Here is a 23,748-nt window from a genome sequence, read left to right as displayed (position 1 = left end):
CTGCTAAATGTTGCAATCCTACCTCTCGTTTTTCCAGATGATTTATCCACCATATTGGCACCAAGAGTAAATCTTCAGTCAGAGCTAATTTTACAGATCCAGATTTGTACATCTTTATCCCACATTAAGATATTCATAGCATCTCAAGTTTACTCAAAACTTCTGGCTGAAGTCTTTGAGAGTCATGTTAAAGTTACTGTCCAAGAGCACATTGCCAAACAAGATTGGCCAGGTGATGTCAATTATTTTACAACATGTTCAGTTATTCAGTATGTATCACTTCCTACAGTTTATAGTTACAGTATTATGTTGGGATTGGAAGGATGAAATTATTGTATGTTTTCTACTTTAAAGGAGGCTCAAATCTAGTTGAGGAGATAAGAAAAATAGCATTCTTCTATGAGTATAATGTCACTCAATAAATAACATTTATCCAGAATAGTCCTGGTTTATGTAGAGGGCTAGAGTTGGAAAAAACAAAAAACAGATGGGGGGATACCAAAACTAAACAAACAAACAAACAAAATCTTTCCATAACCTAGCAGTAAAATCACCCCTCCTAATGGTTTGGTAATTGTTGAATATTACTTAACTCTAGTCTGCTAGTATATTGGACCCTGCTCTTTGCTTTGACCCAACCAACTGCAAAGAATTAATACCACCCCAATCTTTCTTTAGCTAGCCATCTTTGAGAGCTTTAGATTATTACTATATATTGAAGGAACATTCCATCTTACATAAGCAGAATGTTTTATTCTATTTTTGCCATTTCTTAAAATCAAAGCAACCTAGAAAAAGTTATTCCCACAAACTCATTACTTATTGCTAACTTGACATATTCAGCTTGATCATCTGGTGTAATGTATATATTCTTGAAACTAAATTGATTATCTTGACACTTGCTTTTGGCAAAATGAAAAGAAAGCTTATAGCTTCAAATATAAGGTCTACATATTACCACATTATAAGGTTAGGATGCCAGAGAAACTAGGAAAGCCTTTTTTAAAAAAATCAAAGGCATTTTGTTATTTGGTTGGTAAAACTATGAATTTAAGAAAATCTGAATATAGACGGCCCAAATATAAAGAATATCTGAAACACAGGTCCTAAATACAATGCCTTTTTCAATATTTTATACCTAAACAAAATATGTGAAAGCATAGGCATATTAATTTTGCAAAGATTGCAATCTCAGATATACTGCATCCTAGCTATGACATTTTCTAAGATTTTTTCTCATAAAAACTGTGAAAGCATGAGGCCAGCAACATCAAGAAAATTTTAGGTGAGCATGAGTATAATGGCACTTATAAACTGATTAGTGTGAAAAGGTCACAGTGGCAAGAATAAGAAAACCACCAGAAGTCATATGGAATCCATGAAATAGAAAATGCTTTCAAGCACACATATGAGACTACACAATGCATTAGCCACCATTGTTAACAATACTTTTACTTACTTTTTTAAACACACATGACTAAAAGTACATTGATAAATATATGTTATATGCATAGCAAAATATTGGCTTTGCTTCTCCAAAGACCAGGTAATGGCAATACGGATTAGATTCATGAGTGCAATGTGGATGGTATTGGGAGCCTGGGAATCACAATGTGAAAATCTAAGTGAGGATGGTACTGTACAGATATCTGATCAGCACATTTCCCAGAGAAATCGTCAACCTCCCTGTTTCTCTTATACCCATTTCAGCACCAAATTGTACTAAAACTTCAGCACCCAGCAGGATGAGCCAGTCTTTCCTAACTGTGGTTGAGAAGAGAACTTGGACAATGGGACACAGTGATTAGTACACATTCCTGCTCAGTCTTCAAAAGATTAGGTTTTGGATGCATACCCTGTGATAAAGCATAACTTGAACTTAAACTTGTGGGGATCTGTTTTTAGAAAAGCAGAGATGGAAACATTGAGAGTTAGGACCCATGCAACTCTCCTCCTGATTGCCCTGAGAAGCAGGAATCATGGACAAACAAAGCTATTTTTGCTCTCCAATTATCCTCTGAGCATTTGTTTTACTGAACCCCACAATTTGTCTTGATCTCATCGTTTTTAGGGAGGTTGCAATCCCACATTTATCTACTCTCTCACCATCATCTCTAATCTCTCTCTTTCCTCTGCCTCTATGTCCTCATTTCCAAACACACATAGCTCTTTTCTGTCACAAATTACCATTTGCAGGAATTCACTGGCCTGTCCAATGGGCACTGTTTTTCAGTTTCTTTGATACCAAAATGGCCTGTGCATACTTTCTCCATGTTGTTATTGCCTACTCCCTTCTTCATCTTTTGCAAACTAGCTTGTAGTTCTGCCTCCCCTCTCCACCCAATACTGTTTCTTAAGTTAATGATGATCTCTCTCCCTACCACTGTCTTCTAATGGTCTCTTGGCACAGCCTCATCCCTTGCCTTTGACAACCTGACATTATGTATGTTTTTTTTTCTTTTTCTGATCCTTCTCTCTTATTTATTCTTCTACCTTCAAGCTATGACCATTATCCAGTCTTTGCTTCTCTGATCTTTTTCCTTTTTAAATCCAGAGAGATATTAAATGGTATTCCTCGGTCTGAAGTACCTTAGAAGTGGCCACTGAAGGTTCGGGAACAACTAGAAGGGTGGACAGGTGGTGCCTCCCACCACTTTAAATGGGAAAGTCCTGCTTTTACCTGATTTACTTATTCTATGTTGTTTCTTTTGGCAAGCTTATTTGGAATCTAATTTCTTGTTTTACCACTATCTCTATGACTTTTGCCAGATGGAGAGGAGAAGGGAGTTGAGGGAAATTGGAAGGGGAGGTGAACCATGAGAGACTATGGACCCTGAAAGACAATCTGAGGGTTTTGAAGGGGTGGGGGGGGGGTGGGAGGTTGGGGGAACCAGGTGGTGGGTATTAGAGAGGGCACGGATTGCATGGAGTACTGGGTGTGGTGCAAAAACAATGAATACTGTTAAGCTGAAAAGAAATTAAAAAAAAAATATATATATATATATTTCAAAGTATTAATATATTTCTTACATCCAGACCTGTGCCATTCCTTCCATCTGGACCTCTCTCCTACACTATTCCTCAGCATCTTCGTAATTCCTACCAATATTTTGGTCTTCTATGCCCTCCTTCCTGAAGGAATCCAGGAAGTCCTTTATGAACCCCAAATCTGGGTAGGATGTTCTGTGTGGTACCATTGCATTCTGTATCAATCTCTTAATACAGCACTTTATTTCATTGTGTTTTCTGTTTGTCTACATTCCCTACTAAACTGGAAACTCACTGGGGACAGAATATTACATCTCTAGTGTAGTGCCTGGCATGTAATAACTTTGAAAAATCCAAGCAGATAAATATATAGTCCAGCAAGGAGATGCAAATTAGGTGACACTGCTCTCTAAAGAGAAATGAAAGGGTTATCCCTCATTCTGATCAAACTGTCCTGATTTGCCTGCTTCCTGAGTGTCCTTGGCACCTCCTTCATCCACTTCTGAGACCTGTTCACAACACCCACACTATTTGCTTTTGGGGGAAGTTATTTAAGAAAGAGACACATACTGTTAAAGATACTTATGATGTCCAAGAAAAATTTAAAGTACAAAAATCATACTATTTTCAAACTATCATTACATCATTCTCAACAAAATTCTAACATTACACTATTTTGGCCTAATTTCAACAATTCCAATGTCTTCCATGAAGGTAATAAACCTTCAAAGGATTTGATGCCATGTCTAAGAAATTTATAGGAAAAATGGTGGTGGTTAACTGACTTACAAAGGACATATTGCTTCAAGTATTTCCTATACAAAAATGTATCTATATAAATGCAACCAAAAAATCCTAAAATTAAATAAAAGAAAGGAGCAATGTAATGTCCACATACACTCTGCAAAAACAGGCCTAGAGAAATTCCAAACTGCTGGCGTACTAAAACTAGAAAGTACAGTAGGTATAGTCCCATCTTGAAATCTAAACGGTAGTATTACCTTCAACAAGCAAAGCCTGAGTACCTCCATCATAAATGCTGTAAGTTCTGAAAGCAAAAATCACATTTAAATTCAGTGAGTTTTCTTTGTGTTTGTATAGTGAGAACTCAAGTATCAGATGGGTAGCTGAAGAGAGGACTTTCAAAATCCTGTTCAGCTCTGAGAGTCTGGTCGGGATTTAGATCATGAATCAATTTAAGTCACTTTATCTGCAGGGCAAATTTTCTCATATTTCTTAAAACAATAGCAATTTTTGTAAAGAGGAAAGCCCACAGCCAACAGGGGAAATGTTACTTACGAGTATTGTGTCAGCAGTTCCAAATCATTATGCATGTTGATTGGATATGATTCACTGAGTTCAAACAACTTCTCCAGGGCCTCATAAATGAAAATGATGCAAATAAGAGAAGCAAAAGCTTCTTCAGTAAACCGGGTGATATAGCAGACAAGGGAACTTGCATCAGTGGCCACAAGTATGATACACAGAGTTGCTGTCCAAAGGCCAATACTAGCTCTCAGAGATAAGTATGACAGCCCGTATTCTCTAGAAGGAGGAAAAGAACAGTGGGAATAAGGTCATTTAACAGCTTGCCACCATTTTAAATAGATGGAAATAAGTCTAATTCAGGAAGTGAATGGAAATAAGTTTCACATCCCATGAGTATCTAAATTCAAGACTGTCTAAAGGGAACATCTAAGGGGACAAAAATAAAAGGGGTTTCTCAGTGTTTAAAGAGTATCATCTTTTAGGAATTTTACTTAATATATTATACAAATCTTTTATTTTTCCTTTCTTTCCATGGAGAGACAAAATGGCAAACTGAATCGAATCAACCACTTCTGCCTCTCCCAGCAGACCCCAAATGTGATGTTGGGAGAAGTATAAATACAGTGGAGAAAGAGAGAGGTGGTATAGGGCCAAAAGTATTTGACACTTACTTGCAAAATTTAAACAAAATCTTTTCAAACACCAAAACTGGTCCTGTACTGCCTAATATGGTAAGAGGCTGTCCACCAAAGAGAGAATAGGCTATTCCAGTCATCGATGCTCCAAAGAGAGATTCGATTGCACTCTGTGTAGAGATATAAAAAAGTCCATTACCTAAGCTGTCCAGGCAACCATTATAACTAGTGAGAAAATGTTTAAAATACATGAGTATATCCTTTCTCCTTTGCTATGAATAGTCTAGCGACCCTGGGCAGGATGTGGGGTAGGAGGATAAGAAAAGGGACAAACGGTCAGCAGAATATGAGTGGTACTCAGTCGGGAAATGTCCTCACCACATTCCTTATCTTGCTTTTTTTGGGGGGGGTGCCTTCTAACAGTTTACATGTGTTCATAGTAAGTCTCAGGCCAGAAGCATGGCCTGTATAAACAGGAAAAGGTATAAGTAGGAAAAGGACTCCCTGTGAGCTGAAAACTAGAGCAGAAAGCTAGCTAAGGATCAGTGTCAGAGATGAGACCAGAACCTTGTGTGGGACTGAGAACTTGTCCTGAGGTATTCCACTCCCGGATTACCAGTTCTACTAGCCATCCAGGAAACTCGTACGAAGTGTACAGGTACAACCACACATCAAATCTCTCCTCATGACAGAATCCAAAAGCAAATGGACATTTATCTAACTATGAATCTTAAGCACTGATTGACCTTTAAAAATCCAAGGAGAGCATAATACATACTATACGACCTTCAGTTGCTTCTCCCAGCAGTCCTCCAAACGTGATGACAGGAGACATGCAGGCGCAGTAGAGGAACAGAAAAGATGCTAAACACTGCAGGCTGAATGCGTCTCTGAAGTCACTCCAGAAGTATGGAGCTTTTCTTTTGATATCTAAAATAAGTCCCCCAAAAATCCTAAGACAGGGGGGAGAAACACAAGAGTGAAATCCAAATATAAAAAAAACCCACACAAATCAAAACCCTCATTTACTTTGTTGCCAGGTCACAGTATACGTTTTCCATCAGCAGAGATGAGACCCATCTTAACCTGCTGCATTGTATTCTTGTGATCTACAGAGATGGCTTGTACCACTATGTTACTTCCAGTCCTAACCAAATATTGTGCCAGCAACCCAAAAACCCCAGGTTCTCTCAGACAAGGTTCAGAGCGGTTCCTCCATCAAAACTCAAATAATGAAATTTAAGGATTTCTCTAACCTCTGTGCCATTTCTATATTCATCAACTCCTCCTACACTCAGGCCTACTACTCTCGATCACTGGCAGTATTTTCTAATCATTTACATTTCATTTAGCATAGCAGAAAGTGAAGGTTGGGAGAATAAACTGGCCTTCATATTCTCCAATAGTGGGCATTACCCTGGAGAGAAGATGGAGTGTTTAACCATGGCTCCAGTTACCTGCTTTCTCTGCCAAAATATTTCTCACCAGGTATCATTTCCAACAGGCATCTAAATGGCCTTATGGATGACAGTAATATCTGGTAAAGACAGATTGCTTCCATTATTGTTTTCATTTTTAGGAAATTAGGAAGAGGACCTTAAAATAACCAATCTAGAAAAATGTAATTTTGATCCACTTTTGTCTAAACATATCCCAACATCTATCATTCACAAGACAATAATGGCCTTCCTTGGTATAAACTCACTTATTCTAAATGTACCCAAAACCCACACTGAAACATTTGAAAGAGGATTAGCGGGCAGGGGTCCAGGGGTGAATAGCATTAAATTATAAAATGCTCCTTAAAATTTGAGGACTAAAATGTTTTCAGTCTACTAGGAACAAGAGTATTAATGAACAGGTATTCTAATTCTTGGAATATTTGGTAAAAATATGTGGATTTAACACTTGGCTACTAAGAGCTCTTTGTGCTCCATGGAATAAAGATGTCGTATTAAAATGAATAAGACTATGATTAAGTTCCTACAGGGAGGTTAAAAAAAACCTACTATGTTCCAGTACAGTGCCAGTATGCTGAATATATTTGGATTATGCAAAAATATTAAGTTTTTTTATTTATTTTCTACATAGAAATATTCACTGGCAATCTTAGAATCACCTCAAAAATTATTGTTCTCTTGAGAAACAAATTCTGGTTTGGGTTGAAATATGTGTATCTTCAGGATAACAGAAAATTATGACTATTATTTTTAAGTGCCCTGATCTGACTGACATAGACACAATAGTACCATGTTAGTAACTATCTTACTATTACATAAGCTATAGAATCACTATTATTACCTAGTGATTGCTTCCATCAGCAAGACAGGGAGTAGGAGAAACTGAGTAGGATGAAATTCTAATTGAAAAGAGGACATTTAAACTCAAAGAAGCTTACAGTGAACTTGTGACACTCACACACACAAAGATCACCTTAGTTTCCCCTAGTTGTGTTTGTTAAACATATGCATAGTTTTTATTTGGGGAGGATCATTTCTGAATGGTGTGTTAACTTATCAAAGTCACAATTCAAAATAGATTTAATCTAGTATTTATTCATTCATTTATCATTTATATCCCACCTAATCCCCAAAATATTTTGAGGTGGTTATGAACTATTACTTAGTGGTTAACATTTATAGGTTTGATAGTACTTCCTATTAGACCATTGTTTTCTAATTAATTACTTATTAGGGCATACATTAGTCTAAATAGCTATTATATTACTGTGTAATAAACGTGCTGTTAGCAGCAAAAATCTAAATCCGGAAGTGAGAGGTCATTGCAGAGAACAGTGCAAGAGCAGCCCAGATGTACACCAGCAACTCCAGGAGAGCAGATGAGTAATGGATACTTCAAGTCATGTCAGCAACAGAATCTGTGGAAGAACTCTGGAGAAGCGAAGATACCGGATATTGGTGACCTGGGAGGATTTAGGAAGCAGTAAGGAAAAGTGAACTTCGAAAAAAATCTAAGCTATGTGGCATGTTACACCTGAGAGAGAGAGAGAAAGAGAGAAAAAAAGAACCACCCAAAATAAAAAGACAGCATTTGAAAATATGAAAGCAAACAGAAGAAGTAACCACGCTTCCAGTAAAGGGAAAAGGAAAAAATTGCTTGAATCATCTCAAATTATACGGAGCCCGAGGAAGACGTTCAAAGACATTTCCTCAGAGACAAAACGTAGATAAAGGGAAAGAACAGAGGAGAATTAAAATGCACAGAGTTGTCAGAAACCGGAAAGTCGGCTTAGAGGACACAGTGAAAGCAGTCCCGGAAATGGCCTTGAGAGGCTGGGAGTACCAATCCTGCAAAGCCTTTGCCATTGCTTTCAATTATAATGGAGGCTGTGTGCACATATTCCCTGAAGACAGACCCTCCCAAGGTTTTCTGATTTTCTGCTCACACATTGCTTGAAGAGAGACAAGCTGTCAAAAAACGATAAAGAACCATTTTAAGAAATAAATTGAAGCTTTCATCTCTTCAAAGATGTGTGATTAGAAAAATAAATCATATAGCTCTTTCAAATTACAACCACAAAAATAAAAAATACTATTATATACATCCTACTTGCATGTAATGAGATAGGGTCTATAAGACTAAGTTCTTGGTATTTATTTTTATTTCCATCTTGAACTTGAAGCTTTCAACAGGCTCTTTTAGAAGGGACAACTGACAGTTTTCTTATTCATTCTAAGAATCTGTGAATGCATTTTATGCACAGCAAAACGAAAGACTGGGTAAGATAACATGGAACGAGGTATCCACTGTTCTGGTTTAATAGTAACAAAAATCATTAGCAAATACTGGGAAATCAAACTAATTGGCATTAAACAGGTATTCAAGTTCTAGATATTCAAATAAATAAATAGGTATTCAAATAAATAGGTATTCTTTAAGTACTCAAAGTCTAAAAAAAAATTACATCTCAAAACGGCAATTCCTGACACAAAGAACAGTATCCCATTTGGTCTGTGAAGTACCATACAGATGCTTTTCACTAACCTTCCAGTTCGCTGGAGTTCGGGTCCACTATGTCCTCCGTGGGGCTCTGCTTCCCCATGAGCTGCTGTTCCATTCGGTACAGCAGGAATCTTCCTCTTCTCCTGCAGGAAGTTTTTTGTTTTTGTGTTTTAATTTCAGGTGCTAGTTGTAAATAACAAAAACAAATTTTTTTCCCTTGAGGCAATATGCAGAGTGGCTAGAACCCAGGCTCTGTTACTTATCTGCTGCATGACCTCTAGCAAGTTATCTAGGCTTCCTAAAGCTTCAGTTCCTTCCTCTGCTTACTAGTAGTAATAACATCTATCAGTGTGATTGAGAAAATTAAATGAAGTGATGGACATCTGTTCATTCTTTCAACTAATCTTTGTTGGGTGCCTCGTGGGCCATGCATTATTAGGGATGCTAGAGAGGCAAAGATGAGCCAGAAAAAGCATTCTTACTGGAGACAAACAACAAATCTCTAATGTCAAGTAGAGATAGAGCTATGAAGACAAATGAAGAAAAGGAAGGGGGCAGAGAGACAAGGGCTGGGTAGATTGGAGTGAGGGGGCACTAGGTATGGCGGTGTTATATGCCTGGCCTAGCTCAACCCTTCAATAAATTTAAACTGCTACCGTTAGCTATTTTTGAGGGTAGTTCCCTCTTTTATTCTGGCTGATATCTTCCTACCCATGGAATGCTTTACAATATGGTTTTTTTTCTGACTCACAGAGATTTAAAAGATTATTACAAAAGGAGACTTCTAGTTGAGCCATTGAAAAATTAGCTGAGGCTTATGTAAGTGCTCTCTGATTCACAAGTGTCTTCCACCCACTTTTGTCAGTGATGGAGATTTTTTAAAAATCAGAAAATCCTACCTATCAGCTATCTTAGAGCATGCCAATGTGTTCAAAAGGACTTAAAAGGATCATAAAAATGTTTTTAAGTGGTGTAATTAAAATTTTTACTTAACTGCCATTCCAAAATAGTGTAACCACTATCAAATGTTCTTGGGTACAATGGGACATTTAGGTAAAATGGCACAGGTTTAAAACATGAGAAAAATAGGCTTTGAAATGCACAAAATATAGAAAAGGTCATTGTTTAATATTTTTATAATTTTCCAGGTACAATGAATTAAAGTTCAATAAGAGAGGATGTGTGTCAGTTGATGAAGGAACTGCCTTTACATATAAATAATTATCATCCATCGTAAAGGGCTTTAAGAGTGGCCTCAGTACCTTCAATACCCAACAGTCAGCCAGAAAACACTTCTTAGTTTCCACAAATCTCAGAAAGCAAGTGATATTATTTGGTCTTCTGGATAATTATCCCTTATTGGCTATGTTAACTCACTGTCTTACAGTGGGAAAAGCTATCCTTAGATAAGGCAAATGATAAACCATGAAAGATATTTGCCATTCTAAAGCACCTGTTTCATCAAGGAGTGTTCAGCTTATAGTAAGAGGAAAAGGTATGTGAAAAGAGATGTATGAACAGTATTGATAAATATTCCAACAAAAATACAGGTAATATTTTTTGTTCAGAAACACAAGTATTTTCGTATTTTAAAACAAATCAATGAGTGAGTATATATTTGACTACTCAAATAATACAATTTATTTAGTCAATCAACAAATACTTATTGAGAACCAATTTGTGTCAGGTTCTTGGCCCCACCACTAATACAACAGTGGACAGATTAGGTCTGTGGAGCTCACATTCTAATGGGGAATGCCAACAATAAACAAATAAACCCATAAATAAATTAGTTCTATGGTGTGTTAGAAAGATTAAAACTATGTAAAAATAAAAATTTAGAATAGAGTAAGAGGTGGTCTGAGGTATGGGTTGGGTAGGTAGGGAGGAAGGAGTGGCGATTAGAACCATCATAAGATCAGTGAGAAAATGTCATTCGAGAAAAACCTTAGAAAGTCGAGGGAATAAACCATGAGAATAAGTGAGGGATATCTAGACAAAAAGAATAGCCAATGGGACAGTATCACGGCAGAAATATGGCTGTAGGTTCTGAAGAACAAGAAGCAAAGAAGCCAAATGGCTGAGGAGGAGTAAGCAAGGCAGAAATTGGTAGGAGTTTACTTTGAAAAGGTAAAGGGATGCCAGGGTAGGTTTAGTAAACCGTTGTAAATATTTGACTTTTATTCTCAGTGAAATGAGGAAGTATTGTAGGGTTTTGAGGAAAGGAGAAGCATGATCTCACTTGGAGTTACTCTGGCCGCTGTGTTGAGAACACACGGGCTAAGGACAGAAACAAGGAGACCAGTTAAAAACTATTTCAATAATCCAGGAGGAAAATTATGGAAGCTTGAACTAGGATGGTAGCAGTGGCATCAATGAGAAATGGTGTAATTCTGGATAAATATTAAAGGCAAAACCAAGAGAATTTCCTGGCAGGATGGAAATCTAAGAATAAACTAAAAATTAGTGATTTGGGCTTGATCAACAGTAAGATTGGAATTAGGACCTATCAATATAGGAAGGTGTAGATGGAACAGACTTTGCAAAAAGATCAGTTTCTTGTACACTTCAGGAAGCATCATATTGCCTTTTCTAACATAAATGCAAAGATGCATACAGGAGCATAAATGAGACAATCTACAATTCAGTTCAAACTTTGGACTTGTCAAATTTTAGATATCTATAAGACACGAAAGTGAAGATATGGGACAGGCATTTGGATAAATAACTCTCAAGTTCAAAGTAAACATTTAATTTGGAAGAGGATTTAAAGAAGATTGGATAATATTATCACAAGAATGTGTGTAGGTAGAAAAGAGAAGATGACTACAGAGTGAGCCTACATCATTTCAAAATAAAGAAATCAAAGAAGAAAGAAGAAACCAGCATAGGAGATTGAGATGGGAGTAACCAGTGAGCTAGGGGGAAAATCAAGAATGTGGTGTTTTGGGAAGCTAAGCGAAGAGCATATATCAGGGAAAGGGGAGTCAAATGCCATTCACTGACAGGCTAAATAAAATCCAGACTGAGAGTTGACTATGGGATTGAGCATTGTGGAGATCTTCGGTGACCTTCATGTAAGTAATTTTAGTGAAGTGATGGGGACAAAAGCCTTATTGGAGAAAGTTTAAGAGAGACTTGGAGGAGATGAACTGGAGCAGGTAGTACAGAGACCTTCTGTGCCATTTGGTTGCATTGGGGGAAAAAAAAATGGATGAGTAGCTGACAGTGGCAGTATTGAGAATTCTTTTTTTTTTTTTAAGAATTACAAATTAATTAGATTGCATGCTAATAAAAATGAGGTAATACAGAACAAAAGAATTGATAGAGGAAAGAAAGAGGAGAATTGATGGTGTAATGTCTTTGAATCGGTTTGAAGAGATGGGATCTAGTGCAAAGGTAGAATTCTAACTTCGGATAATTCATAGGTAGTAATATATGGGAAGGCAGAGTACGTGGGCGCAGATGCCAGTAGGCAGATAGGCATGGTAATGAGAGTCTAGGGAGGTTCTCTAAGGAAGTGGGAAGTTTCTCAGGGAAGTGGGAAGCAAGTCAAATCTGAAAGTGAGGCTCAGGAAGGATGTGCTGAAGACTTGAGGACAGAAAATGGGTCTGAAATAGTCATCTAGGGAGAATTATTGGCCTAGGGAGTATAGTATGATGAACTTGCAACATTAAGGTCCACTTGAGGTAGGTGGTCATGAATTAATGAGATCAGTCAGTGTAGTTATGATTTCCTTTAGCTATGCTCAGCTGTATCAGTGCAGGTACAGATTAAAGAGTTGGATTCACACAAGGTTGTGGTTTCAACAAGCAAGTAAATGGCATGAGAGAAAAGCAAAGGAGTTTAGGGTATACACAAGGGAGTGATTATAATGCCCGACATGATATTCTAACAAATATTTTCAAGGTTATCCTTTAGGGTAACTAGTTAGTCTTCTCTTAACTGAAAAGAAAAAGTGTTTAAAGATCTGTGATTTATGGGGTGCCCAGGTCGCTCATTCGGTTAAGCTTCTGACTCTTGATTTTGGCTCACATCACAATCTCAGGGTTGTGAGATCAAGCCCCGTATCTTCCTCTCCCTCTTCCCCCATCCCCACTGACATGTTTGTGCTTTCTCTCCAAAAGAAAAAAAAAAAAATCTGTAATTCACACATTTCAAAAGAACATAAAAACCATAAAAATTATTTCATGGGGGAGAATAGTATTTGAATGAATATGAAGTCAGAGTGCTTAATATCTTTTAATTTATCCTGATTCATTTAATGAAAGAAAACATAGTTCATAGTATCTGTTATTCAGTTACAGCACACATTTAAGAAATACTATTGTAAAGAAGCATAGCAGAACCCAAATACCTTGATTCCTAATTCAATGTTATACTACCTAATTCAATGTACTACTGCCTCTTAATACTCAGAATCCAATAATTAATCCTGATTTTAAAGAGTCTCATAAAAATAATTTTAAAAATAGAGAGTTCCCAGACCTCAAGTTGCTTCAAAAACATCATTCCTCAAAGGCAAGATGTTTTAAAAAATGCTTGACTTCAGTTTATTGTTTAAAAAACTAAATGGTGTTAACAAGTGACTTTTAAAGTCTCACTGTCAATGTATTAATATTTTCACAGAATATTTCCAAATAACATCAATTGAAGAGTTTCTTTCTTTTTACTTCAGGAAGCATTATATTGCCTTTTCTAATATTCTAAGTGTAAAGATGTTTACAAGTACAAAAATAAGTCAATCTGTAACCTAGAAGTTACTCTTTAAGCAACTTTTTTTAGTAGTTTGAGATCAACGGAAATTATGTGGCTGTAGGTGTAGAATTAGAAAACTGTCATAATTGAGAAAAGGAAACCAAATAATCTTTAATAATTATGAAATGACTTCAGAATAAGACCTCAGTACATATTTCTTAAATTGATAGTGAGACTGAGCTGACCTTTTTAAATACTCATGGATGAGTGGTATACTTGTTCATTTGCCCACCTGGCTAACCAGGAAAACTTCTGAGGCAACTAGAGCAGTAGAGTCTGATGGGTTGTACTCCACAGGGACAAGGGCACAAGACAAGGCTGAGTAGATGACAACTGGGAGGGTTTCAGGAGACATATTCAGTAAGAACAGAGGTGGCAATATGAGTGGGCTTAACAAACAAAGTCAAGCCTGCAATTAAAAAATGACCCAAATAATAGCAACAGTTTTTATTTTTACCTTTCCGGATTATATCATGAGTGAACAGCACACTGGATTTTTATAGGCAAATTTTTTGTAATTTTTATACCATATGTCCACACAAAGGTAATACATAAGAATTATAATTAAAAATTTTTTCCTGATCATAAATATGATCAGCGGTAATAGGGAATTTTCTATATAATATGATTAAGTCATGCCTTTGAATTTTCTTTTTTTAATATTTTCATTATTTTATTTTTAAAACCATTGGCCCACCTGGAACTTGTAAATGTTTCAATTTAATGCAAGGAAAAACTAAATAAATCTTGACATAACTTAGGTAAACAATACATGCCTATCAAAAAGAACTTTTATCATTTTTTTTACTTTTTTAAAAGCTATTATTTTAATCACCTCATGCTTATCATGACAAGTATGTTCTTTAATCCCCATTACCTATTTCACCCATACTTCCACCCACCTCCCCTCTGGTAACTATCAGTTTGTTCTCTATAGTTAAGAGTCTGTTTGTCTCACTCTTTTTTTTTTCCTTTACTCATTTGTTTTGTTTCTTAAATTCCACATATGAGTGAAGTTGAATGGTATTTGTCTTTCTCCAACTGGCTTATTTTGCTTAGCATTATACTCTCTAGTTCCAGCCGTGTTTTTGCAAATAGCAAGATTTCATTCCTTTTTATGGCTGAGTAATATTCCATAGTGAGTGTGTGTGTGTGTGTGTGTGTGTGTGTGTGTCTTCTCTATCCATTCAATTGATGGACACTTAGGACTGCTTCCATATCTTGGCTATTTAAACAATGCTACTATAAACATAAGGGTACATGTATACCTTTGAATCGGTGTTCTTGTATTCTTTGGATAAATACCCAGTAGTGTGACTACTGAACCAAAGGATGGTTCTACTTTAACTTTTTGAGAAACCTCCATATTATTACCCACAACGACTACACCAGTTTGCATTCCCACCAACAGTACAAGAGGGTCATTTTTCTCCACATCCTTGCCAACCTCTGTTGTTTCTTGTTTTTTATTTTAGCCATTCTGACAATTGTGAGATGAGATACCTCATTGTGTTTTGATTTGCATTTCCCTGACGATGAGTTGAGTATCCTTTTATGTGTCTGTTGGACATCTGGATGTCTTCTTTGGAGAAATGTCTGTTCATGTCTTCTGCCCATTTTTAATTGGATTATTGGGTTTTAGGTATTGGGTTTTATAAGTTCTTTATATATTTTGGATACTAACACCTTATGGAATATCAAAAAGAACTTTAAAGCATTAAAGAGCTTTGGAATGTATTTAAAGTTTAATTTCTAGAAATACAGCAGAATAAACGTTTCTACTTGGTAGACTTTAAAGAGTTTGAGTAGTGAAATGTTCAATGTGGCAAGGTGGACTGAAGAGGAAGAAAACAAGGTCATATGACTTTGTGTTTCAACTTAGTGATAAATGATGTCAGCTAAGAAAAATATTATTGAGTGCTTTACTGTACACATTTTTATCTAGTTTTCATTTGGTACATTATAAGATGGCACATTCCAAAAACCATTACGTGCAGAGAACAATCCTTTTCCAAACTCTTGTGTCTATACTTTCCCATGGATATCAACATTAGAGTGTTTATTGCCTTGAGCTCAATCAAGGTATTGCATGACTTTAAAGTAAATTTTTAGTGTTCTGTAAGGTCATGGCATAACTGATTTTATGTAGTATAGGTAGTTCTCATTTATTAATTAGTTGCTCTGCTCCTTCTCTTTCACATTGAGTATAGTATCCACAGTTATTCCTATATCCTGAAGGGACCAGGCTTCCTCCATATCCAGGGGCTCTCTGGGAAAGGAAGTAAAAAGGTTGCACAGGGATGTGTGGTACCTGATTTTCATCATCTAGTCAAATAAGACCTGTGAACTGCAAGACTAAACAAACTTTCTTCTCAGGACCCACTTGGATGCAGGAGGGCAATAACTACTTTTTCAGCTGTTTCAGGAGATTCTTCAGGTTGGTCAAGAAGCTCCTTCTGTGTGGGCTCTTCAGCAGTTGGTGCAACTTTGGTTGGGGCACCTGGGTGGCTTGGTCAGTTAAGTATCCAGCTGTTGATTTCTGCTTGGGTCATGATCTCACGGTCCTGAGATCCAGCCCTACAATGGGTTTGGGGACGGGCATGGAGCCCGCTTAAGATCCTCGCTCTCCTTCTCCCTTTGCCCCTCTCCCTTGCTCATGCAGGCACACTCTCTCCCTCTCTCTTGCTCACTCACTCTCAAAATAAATACATAAATAAAAAAATAAAGGATTAGGCAAATTGAGTCTCTGCTCCTTTTCTCTTTGATGTTTCCAAAAATGTCTTATTCATTTTCAAGCACCAAATCTTCATCACCCCCAATTTTATGACCATTGCTTAACTTCAAGGTTTCACCCATCATCTGATGAAAGCACTCTTCCAGTTTTCTCAATTTCATTTCCTGATGGGGTCTTAGAACATTCTCTATGTATCTACTGGCCTTTTTACCCTGTGCTGCTTCTTTTTCTCTGACAAGTTTTTGCCTTTTCTCATTCTTCTCTTCTTCTTCTTTCAGATACACTTGGAAAGATTCAAATTAATTAAGCCATGAGGTAGTCACAGAAATAATTAAAGTAAGAAGAGCAGGCAGTAAGAAAATCTGGACATATAGCAAAATTAGATCTTTAATTCTTAGATCAGGGATCCCACGCTGAGCTCCAGACACAAGAAGGGAAGAGTGGAGAGGAGGAAAATGCCAATAACCCCACGAGAAGCCATAGTGGCAGAAGCCCCACATCTGGGCAAGAGGCTGAATTTTCTTAATACTTGCCAATTTCAAAGAACTATATCAAAACATGGAAAAATGGCAATGGGATTTTTCTCAAGCCATATTTTACATTTTTATTAAAATTTTAATTTTCCTCTAGTATGATATGTTTTAAAGTAGATTTAAAATCTTCTCAGGCATATGGGACCATTTGAGTTAGTGGCATATCATCAATATACCAAAGTTCTCAGGGAGGTGTGTTGGATAGCAACAAAAAGTGACCTTCAGTCCCTGGAGGTGAGAGGGTGGGACTGAAAATTCCACCCCTCTAATACATGGTTGGCTCTGCTGGACACCAACCCCCATCCCTTGGCGAGTTCTAAAGTCACCTCATTAACATAACAAAAGACACCTTTGCTGCTTGCCTTACTTAGGGAATTTCAAGGGGTTTAGGAGCTCTGTGCCAAAAAGGGGAATGAATGCCAAATATATATTTGTTATTATAAATCACATCACAGAGGTTATCATTCAAGTCATTTTGAATCTTTTGAATGAGTTATACTATTTCAGTACATGTATTTAAAAGACAACAGAATGATGGGATTTGTAAGACTATTTTCAAATAAACATACCTGGGAAGGAACATTTTTGGGAGGCTCTATACGAATGCTTGGATCCCATTCTCCAGGAGGGAGAACAGTAACCTGATCCAAAAATTCATCGATTCCTGATACCAAGTCATTGCGATCTTTAGCTTTGTAAGCAACATCATGAAATACCTATAGGAGGAAAATATAAAAACAATAAATAAAAGATAAAAAAGTAATTATAAAATCTTAAGGCATTCAGTGTTTTCATTTCCCAGTTATCTTACATATGATTATCACAATTTAAAGAAATAGGCAGCTCTAACTAAAGAAATTTTTAATGTAAACAATTATAATTTAGTTTATTCTATGAATGCACATAAATATATATTTTTCTTAGAATGTAGAATAAATGTTGAAATTTCTGGAGACAAGAGTAAGAGAAAGGGAAAGGAATAAGAAAGGAGGCTCATTAAACTAGAATTAAGGATTCAAGTTTGCCAAAGGTTATTTATGTGTGGGTAAATGAAACTTTCAGAAAGAAGCCCCTGCTTAAAAATAGAGATAAGATCTATAGACTATATTAAAAATTTTAGCAATATTTATATGCTGGAACATATAAACCAATTAAAAAGGTTTATTTTGTTTTAATTTTTTAATAATGATAAAGTTATAAATTAGTAGTCTCTGGGTATATATCATATCTATAGAGTGTAGCAAGCATATTTCCATTCAAGGTGAGTTCCATTCACATATACACACATGCACACTGTGGTAGTCCTTTAGGCTATGATGGACACTGGAGATCTCCTAGACACAGGGGAAGATTTCACTCTTTGCCTTCTTCGATACTGGGGTTAGGTGTGTCCGATTCAGGTATACATATGTCACTTTCAAGTCGAGGTAATGACAATCAGTGTGTAAGTTAACACATTGCCTTTTGTGTGCCATAGTGACTGAGAAAAAGCAAGTCGAGATGGAGCATTTATGGGCCGGGGTGCCTGAGGGCCCATGACAGATGCGCAGCGTGATAAGAGGAAATCCTCATTGTTTTAAACCACTGAGATTGGAGGAGGTTATTCTTGCAGCGTGCTGAATCTCTTCTGACCAACACACTGAGGACAGATATACTTAACATAACAAATGAAGAAAGTAAAAATAAAGATAAATTGGAAAAATTTATCTATACCAAACATAATATAAGTATTTCTGATACTTTTCATATTTCATGTAATATGAAATGGAACAAATATTTCAGGCTTGGAGCTAGTAAATTATTCTTTATGCTGAGCTGCATAGTACAGTGACCACATACTCCAAAATTTCCAGGGAAATTGTGCTTTCAGATATTTTATCTACTTTTAGATCATTTGTTTTTCTGGTTTGATACTTAATCTAAACTTCTTCAGCAGAAGAGGTAATGATTATTTTCAAAGGCCTCCTCCTTGCTTTCCAGACAAGAACTTTTCACAGAAGATCATTGGTGTGATAAATACAGTCATTGCTTAGGATAAAATAAAGACACCAAAGATACAGTTAATGGTTTGGTTGTATTTGGGGAAAGATATATTTTGTTAAATATTGACAATACTGATTTCCCTGCCACAACCCACTGAGTTCATAGCTCAGGATATCTACCTTCTAAAGAGTTTTATATGGCCATGAGACCTAATCTGGACATTAAAGAATTACAAATGTTTTTAATCCCAAGGAGAGTTTAGCTATTTTACTCTTTCCCTGCTAGTAGCAACTCTCTTGAAATCTTTCTTGAGTTGATCTCTTAATTTAAAAATTGCTTCAAGGGATCACATGATCTCATACCTGTTTTAGATAAATGAATGTCCAAATTCATCCAAGACAGCTGATTTCCTATTATCTTAAAATTCCTCAGAGATATAGATACCACAACTTGTATGATTTTAAATTAAAAACATTGTTTACTATTGATTTCCTATCACCAGTTTCCCCAATAACTCATTTACTTTAAACAGCTCCGCTCCCTTTTCTTTATGTAGTTAGCCTAACGTTCTGATATCAACATTCGTTTGACTTTTTTCTTTTTCTTTTTTTTTCAATTTCTTTTTTTCATTTGACTTTTAAGAGAAGCCTTCCCTGAAAGCAGGATCAGACATCTTGTTAGAACTCTCCTAACACCTTCTTCTTTTTCTTAATAGTTTTCATTACAATTATTTACTGTAATTAATTGTTAATTACATAATTCGTTGTTTAATGCTTATTTTCCCTGCTAAAACATGAGCTCTGAGCATTCATTTACTATTTATCAAACTATTTATATGCTAAGGATACAGCAGTGAGTAAAATCAACAAAAAGCCATCCCTCATGAGCGTTCATTCTAGTGGGAGGGGAGAGAGAGAAAACAGGCATTATAGTGAGTATATATTTTGTCGGAGGGTGTTAAGTTCTATGCAGAAAAATGAAGCAGGAAAGAGGAATAAGGGTATGACTAGGGGATGCTGTAATTTTAAATAGGGTGATTAAGGAAGGCCTCAGTGAGACATTTCAGCAAAAAACAAGGTATTGGAAGCAAGAGCTCTTCAGGCAGAGGGGATAGCCATGTGAAGTCTCAGGTGAGAGCATGCATTGTATTTGAGAAATATCCAGAAGGCCAGATCCTGGGGAGAAGTAAACTAGAGGGAGAGCACCAGGAAATGAGGTCTGAGAGGAAAGGTCAGAGGGGCAGAAAGTCATCCTGTAGGATTTTGTAGATCACCATAAGAATTATGAGATAAGAGGCCATTAAGGGCCCTGAGCAGAAGAGCAGCTCTAGCTGTGTATTGAGAACAGAATGAAATAGGTAAGGGCAGAGAGAACAAGTAGGAGTCTATTGCAATAATGGAGTAACAATGGTGGCCGGGACAGGTGAAAAGAGTAAGAACCAGGTAATAACAGTTCAGATAGTCAAAAGTAGTAGGATTCCAGATATATTGTGTAAGCGGAACCAGGAATATTTACTGATAATCCAGATTTGAGTGTGAAAGATAATACAGGAATCAAGGATGACTTCATAAGACCAGTGACCATGGCTTTATTTTTTTTTTAATTTTTTAAAAATATTTTATTTTTTCATTTGAGAGGGAGAGAGACAGATTGAAAGTGAGAAAGCGCACAAGTCAGGAGGAGGGACAGAAGAGGGAGAAGCAGAATCCTCACTGAGAAGGACACAAAGCTCAATTCCAGGACCCTGGGATCATGACCTGAGCTGAAGGCAGGTGCTTAACCAACTGAGTCACCCAGGTGCCTCCATAGTTTTAATTTCCATTGCACAACTAGGAACTGTCCCTTCTTTCCTTCCTTCTTCCTCCTTCCCATTGTTCCTTCCTTCCACCCATCCACCCATTTTTTCCTCCATCCTTGCCTCTCTTCCTCCCTTCCTTTCTCTTCTTTTTAAAAGACAGGAGATTCCAGATCATCTTTTGTAAGGTGATAGAAATGATATAGTAGGGAGGGAGAAACTGATAATGTAGGAGCCAGAGTGGATAATTAAGAAACAAAGTTCCCATCAATGCAGTAGGTGGGAAGGATCCAGAAAAGGAGACTGAGAAAAAACCAGCAATGAATTAGGAGGAAACCTCAGTAAATGTATTTGTTTCCTTCAAGCCTGCTTTTACTATTTTTGGACCTTTGTTCTTCCATGTATTTCTTAGAATAAGCTTATCAAGCTCCTCAATAAATCCCAATGGGATTTTAAGTGGAATTGCCTTGATGTCTCTCTCTTCACCATTGCTTGCCTAAATTGTTCCAATCCTTCTTAACTGGTGTCTCTGCTTTTCCCCCTTGCTCTTCCACGAGCCAAGTGATGCTTTTAAGATGTGAGATAAATCATGTCATTTTTCTACTCTAGACCTTTCATTTGCTTTCCAAATCAAAGTCCTTATATGATGTACAAATACCCTACACAGACTGGCCCACTGTCTCTTTGACCTCATTGCCTACTGCCCTCTCCCTTTCTCCCTCCTGCCCAGCCTTATTGTCTTTTTTGCTGTTCCCCAGATATTCCTGGCATCTCCTGTCTGAAAGCATTTTCCCTTGTTTATCCTTTTGCTTGGGAAGCTCCTTCTTCAGATATTTGAATAGCTTGCTCCCTCTCCTCTTTTAGGTTCCTGAATTTAACTTGCAAATCTCTCCATTCCACCCCGATCTCCCTTCCCTGCTTTGGTAGTTTCCTCCATAGCATTTATGACCACATACCATATATTTTATTTACTTATGTGTTAGTTCATCTTATCACTAGACTAGTAGCTCAATGAAAGAAAAAGCTTTTGTCTATTTTGTTCACTGATAGAGCCCCAGAACTGCAAGAGTACCTGATAAATAGTTCAAAATTCAATAAATATTTATTGAATGAATTAATAAAGAACAATGTAAAGGAGTAATTTGTCCTACTAGAGACCAAGACTTATTACAGTAAAGATATTGTAATTAAAATAGTGATGACACAGAGATGGGTGGGGGTTTTTTGTTTGTTTTTTGAAAAGCACTCATTGCTAACAATTGAATAAATGAGGGACTAGCCAGTAAATGGTGCCAAGCCAAGTGATTATTTAATAAAAATGAAACTGGATCTTTACCCACCTCCCACATGAAAAGCAGTTCCAGGTATATTAAAAACTTATAAAAAAAACTTATATATGAGAGAAAAAGTATAAAACTCATTGAACATAAAATAAAAGACTATTACCTTGGGGTAAGCAATAGTATACATTTCAAGGTTTTAGTTTCAAAACAAAGCACACAATTAATTTTAGTTGCTCTTCGTGGAAAAAAAAAATAAAGAAGAGATGTTCAATAACGTGAGATGCCAATAGAAGATTAAGAGACATGAGTGCTGAACATAGAATAGCATATTCTATAAACAGGGACCTTACTGAAAGCAGTTTGAGTAGAGTGGTAGTGACAAAAATCAGGCTGTAATACACTGAGATGTATGAAGCTAAAATAACCAGGTCCAGGAAGATTCTACTCCTTCAAAGCTTTTGAAATTCAGATTCAGTCAATAGTTCTTCAATGGTAGATGCTATGTGAAGCCGTGAGGGATTTCCTTTTAAGGATGGGGAAAACCTGGACATTTATTGAATATGTACTTCCTAAGTAACTACTATATTTGGGCATGTTTGCTGATTGAACAGAAAGAGTCAGTGTTGACTTGAAATCTGGGTAAGAGAGAAAATTCTTGGCAAAAAATTCCAGAACAAGAAGAAAAAAAACAATGCCACTCTTAGTAATTTTTTTTGTTTTTATATTCCTTTTGTTTTCATAAAACTGTCATTTATGTTAATATATACTCATTTTATTATTTTTAAATCAATTATATAAATACATATTTTTTTAAATTCTCAGTTTTAAGTTCTACTATGAAAAATATCAGCATACTATTTATATAAACAAAAGTGATTTGGCTTGCTTAATAATGTTAAAGAATGTTAAGGGATAAATACATTGGCAGTAGTGCCTATAAGCAAAATCATATGATTCATCGCTAGCAACGCTTAACGGAAAGAAAGAAAATAGTTTACCGAATTGATTCAATGTGAGGTATTTCTAAGCTGACTAGCACATTCAGTCATTAACTCATTAAAAAAAAAGAAAGATTAAACTCTGTCATGACCAGACACTATGCTAGTTCTAAAGATACAAAGGAAAAGACAGACTGACCACCTACAAGAAATTTCTAGGATGGAGAGGAGAACAACAACAAATATTCAGTCAGTCAACAAATATTTATTTGAGCACCTGACAAAATCAGGGAACAAAAATGAGTAAGTGGTAACTGCTAACATGGAATTTACAGTTTGATACCATAGTCTGATTCACCACTTTCTTAACTAAACTCTATGAATCAATATATTGCATTTTACTCTTAATGAGTTAAGTATTCATTGCCTTCAAAGCAATTAGATAAGCAGAACAACTTCTCTACTTGGGTTTTGAACAAAAAAAAGTTCTTTCTCTTTTAAAAGCATTTAAACTTTTTTTTTTTTTTTTGATACTCAATGGGTCTATTATTATAACCAATTGCTCTCATTTTCTGGAGTAACTTTCTGGCTATTTCTGCTTCGCTATCCCACTGCTCACAGAGACTTACAAATCGCCCCAAATCAAACTTCTAAACTTTCAAGTTGAAGAAATTTATGTTTGAGCCTGTATTTAGATGGCTAATGCTTGCTCTCAAATTGGGTAGTTCTTATTAGTCAAGGAAATAGATGGAAATCCTTTCTCTGCTCTCACTCTAAATCTATAATTTAAAAAACATGGATGCTTCCCTGTTGTTCCATGGCCACTTGATTAGTCAAAAAAACTTTGGAACTGACATCTTTCTGTTAA

At 36.3% G+C, this 23,748-nt stretch overlaps 1 protein-coding gene and 1 pseudogene across 6 annotated transcripts in view; both read right to left on the bottom strand.

Moving 5' to 3' along the window:
• The window catches only part of SLC4A10 (solute carrier family 4 member 10), a 215,419-nt gene that overhangs the window by 78,112 nt on the left and 113,559 nt on the right, over window positions 1-23,748 (bottom strand). For all 6 annotated transcript variants that reach the window (XM_032880287.1, XM_032880288.1, XM_032880291.1 and 3 more), the window contains 5 exons: window positions 17,451-17,597; window positions 8,898-8,998; window positions 5,671-5,845; window positions 4,929-5,062; window positions 4,288-4,533 (listed from right to left, as the gene is read on the bottom strand). In XM_032880287.1, the coding sequence (XP_032736178.1) occupies window positions 4,288-4,533; window positions 4,929-5,062; window positions 5,671-5,845; window positions 8,898-8,998; window positions 17,451-17,597 (803 nt within the window). The remainder of the gene's footprint in view (window positions 1-4,287; window positions 4,534-4,928; window positions 5,063-5,670; window positions 5,846-8,897; window positions 8,999-17,450; window positions 17,598-23,748) is intronic.
• Window positions 15,787-16,829, bottom strand: LOC116880887 (annotated as a pseudogene).

This window comes from Lontra canadensis, unplaced genomic scaffold (genome assembly GCF_010015895.1).
Source record: "Lontra canadensis isolate GAN:19392208 unplaced genomic scaffold, GSC_riverotter_1.0 scaffold69, whole genome shotgun sequence".
Taxonomy (NCBI): Eukaryota; Metazoa; Chordata; class Mammalia; order Carnivora; family Mustelidae; genus Lontra; species Lontra canadensis.
The sequence above is the reverse complement of the archived record's forward strand: the minus strand, read 5'-3'. Positions and strand labels throughout refer to the sequence as shown.